The 7,788-nt window shown below is 41.5% G+C and overlaps 2 protein-coding genes across 2 annotated transcripts in view; one reads left to right on the top strand and one right to left on the bottom strand.

Annotated features, from left to right (window-relative positions):
- The window catches only part of IL12A (interleukin 12A), a 7,184-nt gene extending 4,754 nt beyond the window's left edge, over window positions 1–2,430 (top strand). Inside the window, exons 2-5 of the mRNA XM_009333989.1 lie at window positions 944–1,051; window positions 1,155–1,196; window positions 1,300–1,404; window positions 2,263–2,430. Coding sequence (XP_009332264.1) covers window positions 944–1,051; window positions 1,155–1,196; window positions 1,300–1,404; window positions 2,263–2,430 — 423 coding nt within the window. The remainder of the gene's footprint in view (window positions 1–943; window positions 1,052–1,154; window positions 1,197–1,299; window positions 1,405–2,262) is intronic.
- An 866-nt stretch (window positions 2,431–3,296) lies between these two features.
- Window positions 3,297–7,788, bottom strand: part of CARD8 (caspase recruitment domain family, member 8) — a 17,855-nt gene continuing 13,363 nt past the window's right edge. The window contains exons 12-16 of the mRNA XM_009333988.1: window positions 7,608–7,752; window positions 7,415–7,498; window positions 6,036–6,305; window positions 4,808–4,881; window positions 3,297–3,503 (exon numbers count right to left, since the gene is read on the bottom strand). Of these exons, the coding sequence (XP_009332263.1) occupies window positions 3,297–3,503; window positions 4,808–4,881; window positions 6,036–6,305; window positions 7,415–7,498; window positions 7,608–7,752 (780 nt within the window). The remainder of the gene's footprint in view (window positions 3,504–4,807; window positions 4,882–6,035; window positions 6,306–7,414; window positions 7,499–7,607; window positions 7,753–7,788) is intronic.

Genomic DNA, 7,788 nt, shown 5'->3' with positions numbered 1-7,788 from the left:
TGGGCAGGCGGTGATGGGACAGTGATGGTACCCAGGAGGGTGGTGATGGGGCGGTGAGGGTGCCCATGTGGACGGAAGCTCTCTGTAGGCTCCCTTTAAGACTCTATACCTGGTCTTCTCTTTCATTCCTCCCCTGGCCAGCCCTTAAGGGTGGGGATATGCTCAGGTGTCTTTCTCAGCCCTTATTCACTGCAGCCCCACAGAAACACACACACCGCTAGCGGCGCCAGCAATGCATCAACAGCTCATTTGAGCGCTCTTGGTTTTGAACATGCTCTTTCTCTAAGGCCCCTGCAGAGCTGGCTCAGGAAATACTTGCGCCCGACTTTGTCGTTATGTTTGCATGTTGTTGCTGGCGTCGTTGGTTTGGTGCTGTAGCAACTTTCCGTACTAAAGCCCGCCGGCAGTAGTGCCAAGGGGATTTTTTTTTTGCTAAAATTCCCTGCTATTGTTGCAAGCTTCATCTCGGAGAACCACAAAACCACCACCACTAAATAGGTGCATTGTTCCCACACTTGCAGTGGGTCAGTGAGCACTGTTAAATGTCTATGCAGATCGTATTAGTTATTTTTCACTTTCTAAGAGATACTTTACATTTGAAACTATAGCGACATAAAGTTTTCAATAGATTCAATGTCTGAGAGAGTAATTTAAAGTAATGGAGACAGTGCAATTCACAACAACATATAAAACAAATCTGTGCAAAGCCTGACCTTATTCCCATTAAACACAACTGCCACATGCATTTCAGTCTCTCAGTCTATTTGCTAGCTGTCTTATTTAACCATAGTCCTCACACAGCCTCATTCCTAGGATCCAGCTAAGTGCAGACAGCTGTGATGCATCAGTTAAAATTTTGTGTATTTACATATATATATACACACACACACGCGGTACCATGAAGCTGAGTCAATGACCCTTTTTTATTCCTTTTTTAACACAGGAGCTCGGCACACTGGGATTTGAATGTACCCTTGAAGAGGTTGATCTTGAAGATATCACTAAGAATCAAATCAACACGATAAAAGCTTGCACATCTGAGAATCCAGGGGTAAAAAAAATATATGAAGTTTCAGCATCATATTTTCATGGAACAGCTGTATAACTCACACTTCCACAAAATCACCATGTCTCATTTCTTCTTCGATTTGCAGGCTGAAAACTGTCCGGCACTAGGAAGATCTACTTTTGATACGGTAAATTGCAAGTTTCCCAGAAGAACCCCTTCTTTTGCTTGTTGTATGTTTAAAGCATTTAACAACAGATTCCTACATTTCCTAATAATTCTGACTTTTGCAGAGTAAATGCCTGCAGGGCATCTATGAGGATCTGAATGCCTACAGGGCAGAGCTGAAGAACTTCAATGATCAAAAGGTGCTGGCAACTATTGATGAAATGATGAAAGTAAGTATTTCTGTCTCCTTCCTTTCTACTATTTCTGTCTTAAACCAGAGTTTTTAATCCAGCGTGCTCCATTCTGGTCAGTCAAATAGTGACTTTTCTTTAATCTGGTAATTTAAAAAAATTGTCTGTTACTGTTTTTCCTAGAAGGGGCTTGATTCTTATGAATTGTGTGTTTCACTTCATATTTTTGCCTTGCCGATATGGTCAACACATCAGGACTCAGATGCATGGTTCCTTAGCAGCCCTCCTTCTTTCACACTGCTCTGCTCTCGCCAGGAGACAGGGTACAGGATTTTCTGCCAGTTCCTCAGAGAACTCAAAAATAGAGTAAAAGGATACAGGGACATCACTCTATTTCTCTCCCAAATACTGAAATATGATACACCTGCTATACTGAATATGAAATAGGATGTATGAACTTTGATTAATATTATTAGTGAGTACAGGGAATAAATGTTAAAAGCTTGTTTGTTTAACAAATGCTACTTAAAAAAAAGTTAATTGCCTTTGTATTGACATAGCACCTCCCAATAGCCTGGAGATTCTGGCCATGGGCAGATGAGCCCAGACTAAGGAGTCGCTAGATAAAGCTGGCTGTAGGCTTATTATTAAAAAAGCATCTTTATTCCTGGGTAGAAAGAGCCTTATGCATGAATGGACATTTTTGTCTCAAGGAAAGTATGGCTGCACATCCTAAGTCTATTAAATATATCATTAAATATTTCAAATTTTTCATTTATGAGAATACATTCTTATTTCTAAGTTTTGTCATTTATCACTCGGGGTGAAAAATCTAAAAGAGGTTTTTGTTTTAGCCACTTTCTGGTGATAGTTTTTAATGCCCCTACCTCTTCCCAGGCCCTGAAGACCAGCAGCAGGAGCGTGCCGCAGCCACCAGCAGGCGCAGGGCTGACCTCCTTCAATGAGAGGATGAGGCTCTGCAGCATCCTTCATGCCTTCCAAATCCGCACAGTCACCATCAACAGGATGATGAACTACCTGACCTCTCCGGAGAGTTCGCTGTAAGCGCCCAGCTCTCCAGCACTTTGGGTAGACGTTTGACCTAAGGATGTTTTGGAGAAAAAATAGTAGGGTCAGTATCCTGCAAGGTGGTTGGGGGCTTTTTAGGAACCATATTTCAGAGTCTCTTACATATCACATTTTAGTGAGCTGTTGTCAGTGCCTTTTAAGCCATTGTTTTCTAGATTTCTAGAAAATAAGCTACATCGTAGTACCGAAACGTTCTCAAACCACCAAACACTCAACTGTAATTTGTCTTAATGGTTTTATTTATTCAGCTGTAATTTTCAGAAATTGAAACATATTTATAATAATCAACTTATTTATTATGATATTCCTTGTTTATTCTATTTATTGCCTAATAAAATTAAAGTTTGCATAAAAAATGTGGTGATTCTTTTTTTCTTCCTTGAGATATAGCATGAATACTTTTAAAATACTTTGAATATTGCTGGCATGTAAAAGTATACCATAGTAACATTCAGCACTGGTATCGTATTTTAAAATCCTGTTTCCATCTTGTTACTTACGTCAGATGTGTTTCTTGTGGATTTTCCCTCAGACTGAGCACTCAAAGCAACCCACGCGATATCCTCCTCATTTACAGTGATTTTCCAGCCAGTTACATAGTTTCCAGGGTGAAATCCTGGCCCCACCGAAATCAATGGCTAAATTGTTTGTTTCAGTGAGGCGAAGATTTATGCGTAGCTTTGAAGGCCAGGAGGGATGCCAGGATGATTATCTTTGCAATTTCTGCCTGCAGTACGTAAGCCAGCCCAGTGTCCATCCCCTCTTTGGTGGATCTGCCCTTGGCCAAGCAGTGACTTTGGCCATGTCCCAGCCAGCTCCCACGCTGCCTCCATTGCCTCTCGTCACCCCATCAGCACCTTGTTCTTCAGCTCTCTCCCCTTGCTTGGTTTCTCCAAGCTCTGCCCTCCCATCTCTTTGGGGACCCCCAAGTAGCCTCTTTTGATGCCGAGGGGCTGGTGGGACTCCCTGCTCTTCCAGATGCCGAGGGGACAGCTGCCATCCTCATCCTCTTCCCCAAGCGTTGGGGTTACCCGCACACCACACCAGCTCTTAAAACGTAATCTTATACATTCCCAGAGCTTTCTAACGGAACCAGAGCCATGGTCCCTGCTCCCACAGACCACCCACCACGTAGATCAAGTTGTAAGGTAAGAGCAACCTTGTGCAACTGTAACGTTTTAATTCCTTGTGCCTGCAAGAACTGGACAAAGCCAAACTGAAGACCCCAGAAATACAATATACTTTTTTTTTTAAAAGGTTCTTGATTTTGATTTAAAGAACTTGAGGGTTGAAGACCTTATCAGCTTTTTTGACCATCACCTGCTACACTATCCAGTTACCCTCATTATTACAAATAAGCATCTTATTTCCAGCTTAGATTTACTGATTTCTGCTTCTGACCAGAGGGTCCTATTAGAGTTTTGTTTTTTATTGGATATCTTAACGGTCCCCCTGACGGCAATTTCCACCTGCTTGTCCCAGAGAGAAGAGCCAAAGGCAGCTCTGCCCAGGGATGGAGAGCCCCACACAAGCCTCCCTGCCTCCCACAGCTTTTTTCCCCACTAAAAGCCCCATTGGCAGAAGAGCCCGTGAGGTCCTGGGCACCAACACAGCCCTTTTCCTCGGCCACCCCCTGGGATGTATGCAGCAGTAGAGCATCAGGGGTTGTAAAGATGGCCCACAGCATACAACAACCTTGCAACATTTCATCCAATGGCTTAAAAAAAAAAAAAAACCACCTTACGTAAATAGTGTAAATGTTTCCTTTTTAATCCTTATTTTTTAAAAGTATGCTTTTTCTTTCATAAACATACACAGAGGAAGATGCTCAAAAGAATCCCGTGTCTTTAAAAACAGACAATCTCCTGTATCAGGTCACCACTCTCTTCTGCAGATAACATTATTTCCAAATCTTTTCCATTTCTGTAATACGTGCATTGCCGACAGAGTAACAGCCTTCACAGAGATTTTGGCTTCTCCCATTTTTGTTTAAGCACCTAATTCTATTCAAGTTAAAATTAATCAAGTAAAAAAAAAGTATAAAAAGTTTATAATACAAAAAAAAATTATACAACATAAAAAATTATCTCACAAAAATTGAGACAGACTATACAGAAAAGAGTGAAGAAGAAATTCCCAGGGAAAATTCAAAGCTGCCTGGAGTTAATAGTGGTGCTCCCGTGACACCAGTCTTCAGGTTTTTAGAAAACAGAACCACAGCTTAACAAGGACTGAATGTACACAAGTATATACAGTAATTATGTATATATACAGTGATTATGCAAAGGAATTTATCTGTAAGTTTAGGATTATTTTTCCCTGATCTTGGGCATCTGTGAGAAATACAACGTACCTCATGATTTTGGCAGTTCAGTATTTTTCTTAAGGGGACAAAAGTTTCTGCATAACTTTTCTCCCTGTCTTTCCCTGATGGAAATAAAAACATTTCCAGATAATGATCATATACCTGAACAAGGTAAACTGATTTCTTCCAGTGTTCATGTCTTTTGGGAGTTGCTCAAATGAGACAAAGCTGGGTGGCAGTGTTGGGTTTCCCCGTATGCGAAGCCCAGCACTTTCGGCTACAATGCCGGGATCCACCACGTGAGTAATTGCTCCTGAAAGTCTTACATGTGCTTATATCCACACAAAATTTCATTCACATTTCTTGTGAAGATCCTGCCTAAACTTTCCGCTGAGTGATGATGCCTTGCATCTTCCTTCCCGAATCTCAGCGAGATCCCAGGGAAGCAGCTGGAGAAGCGTAACGGCTGGCTGGGGAAGCTCCCACCATGCTCCTTCTAGCTGCAGCTTCACCAGCTCAGCACCGAGCCAAGAAACCTGAGGAAAGGAACACGCACAAACACACACAGATTATCTGATCTCTACAAGTTACTGCAATATTCAAGTTGAATAATAAATGCATTAAAAGCCTATGACACAGCACAAGGCTATGGCAACAGACAGGTTTGTGAGGGTCAGATGAACGAGCGAGCACGAGCAGCTCTCCACCAAACAGAAAAAAATATGTTTAGTTTTTGAGAAAGATTCCCCTTGGCTGGCTGAGTTCTAAGCCCACTGAACAACTTTGGTTTGCACAAAGTGAACCGAACATAAGGAGTCCCCCAGAAATCAGTGGGAGCACCCATGGGCAGTAAGGAAATACACACACACGTCTGCAGGACCTAACCGTTAAGTCATCCGTCAGGTGAAGGTGTTTATTAACCCTTCCTAAAATACATAAGAGTAAAGACCCAAACATCTCTTCTTTGGAGTTCCTGAGAGAATCAAGAATTGGTTTGGGTATATAACACTGACTGGTTTGGCCGTGACAGCTAGGTCATGCTAAGAGTACTCTCAACACAGTCAGTGCAAAAATATTATTCATTTTGTATCAGTTTCTGAAGGGAAGTATAAAAATGCCACAAGAAAGAAAGTCATTGCTAATATCAGAAGGGAGACAATTTTGACCTACGCAGTAAAACATGTACTACGTATTCAGTAAACTCTCTGATGCAAATTCTTAAAATACATCTGAAACACACTGATGTAATTAAATAAATATAATGGGAAGGCGATACCTTGTAGGGCTTGCAGTATCTCATAGGACGCTTTTTCACAGAGACTTCTGTACAAAGCTTCTGCAGTTCCGTTGCTTTGCTCTCTGTCTCTCCACTTGCTTAACACCAGAAATTTTTGCATGTTAACTTCTTCTTCCGTTGCCTGAATCTGCTCAATGTCTTTCATTTCCATCTGAAGACACTCAATGGCAATTTCTCTCCACTGCCTACCAAACAACTTTGCGATCACCATCAGCTGTTGATCCGTTAAGATTTTTTTTGTGATTCCATCTGAAAAGACATGGAACAAAAATCAGATTTAACATTGCTCTTCTCATTAAACTTGTAACTAAATGACACTATCAGTTCTGTGCATGGCCAGGGGACATACGATGAAGGTGATCTTATCATTCGGATTATCCAGCAAGGTCAGGGCCAAGCGCTGGAGGATTAAGAAGCCTGGCTCATGAAGATGAAAACATCTGATTGCATGCTGGCTGCTGTAAAGGATTTTTTTCCCATTTATAAGCAGCTATTAATCTAGTAGGAAAAACTGTACGAACTGTATGTTAGGTTATCAAGCACTCAGAGATTTTGAGACGTGTAATGTTAAGGCCATGCTAAGCACTCACTACCTCCTGGCAAGTTCAGATGCCAGTTTTTCTTGAAAGCTACAGCTGCTACAGATGTTTGTTTTTCCTTTAATTACAATGGCTCAGAAGTCTCAGCCCATGCGGTTACACGGACTGAGCCGCTTTCCTCCTCGGTGTCACCAGTTACACATAAAACTGGGGTTTTGAGGGATGGAAGCTCTCCCTCTGGTGGCTACATGCATCATAAACAAACAGCTACGTGGCTACTTTTGCTGAGGTTTTTTTGATATTTATTGAACTAACATTATTTCCTCTGTATTTTTTCCAAGTAACTATAAGTAAATGAGTAGTTTCTGGGTGGGAACTCCCAGATACCAACCATTTCTGACCATCAGAACATCACATGTCAACAATAAACGGGAGATGATTTTTTTTCAGAAAAATTCAGCCTATTAAGGCTCGGAAGGTATCCCAAATGCAAAATCTGAGACACATAGCGGAAACCTCTTTCAAAAGCAGCCACTATTTCCCAGTCTTAGAAGACAATACCATTTCAGCTGACTCTTATAAAGCAAATTTCCTAGCTGCTTCTCCCCATTTACTTACCGAATGAATGACAAAGTGTACCGAAGTATACAAATGCAGGTACAAATCCTGCATCTACAATAGCAGTAGCAGCGCTTTCTCCTCCTATATTTCATGCTCAGATTCGTGGAAGTCTTTAAAAAAGTGAGCTCAGGTTTAATTCACGGGATGCAAAAAAAACCCCTCAAACCTGTTATTTTAAACGACACAGAAATGCTCTACCTGCAGTATTGCCGGTCTTTTGCTTTTTGCTACAGAGCTCGTCTTCTTCCAAAATGCTGATGGCTGGTTTCCGTTTTTTGACACCTAAGAAGCAATGAGAGGTGATGTTATTTCTTTCATATCACTTGAGCTACAAGAGCAAGCGAGGTACACAGAAAATAAGTAACCCCAACTTATTTTCAAATTGACTTACTGACTGCGCTTCTTTTCTGCTCGTTTTTGTTCTGATCGTAATGTATCCAGTCACCTGGTAAACAGTTTTCAGAGGAAACAAAAGGTGAGGTAGGAATTCCCATTGCTATGCTCTTCCAACAGTTGTTCTCGGGCACAAAACCAAGCTGTTGGGTGGATTACTGCTGCTGAGCTAAGGTTTG

The sequence above is a fragment of the Pygoscelis adeliae genome, unplaced genomic scaffold (genome assembly GCF_000699105.1).
Source record: "Pygoscelis adeliae isolate BGI_AS28 unplaced genomic scaffold, ASM69910v1 Scaffold241, whole genome shotgun sequence".
Taxonomy (NCBI): domain Eukaryota; kingdom Metazoa; phylum Chordata; class Aves; order Sphenisciformes; family Spheniscidae; genus Pygoscelis; species Pygoscelis adeliae.
Note: the sequence above shows the minus strand (reverse complement) of the source record. Positions and strands in the feature narration are given on the sequence as shown.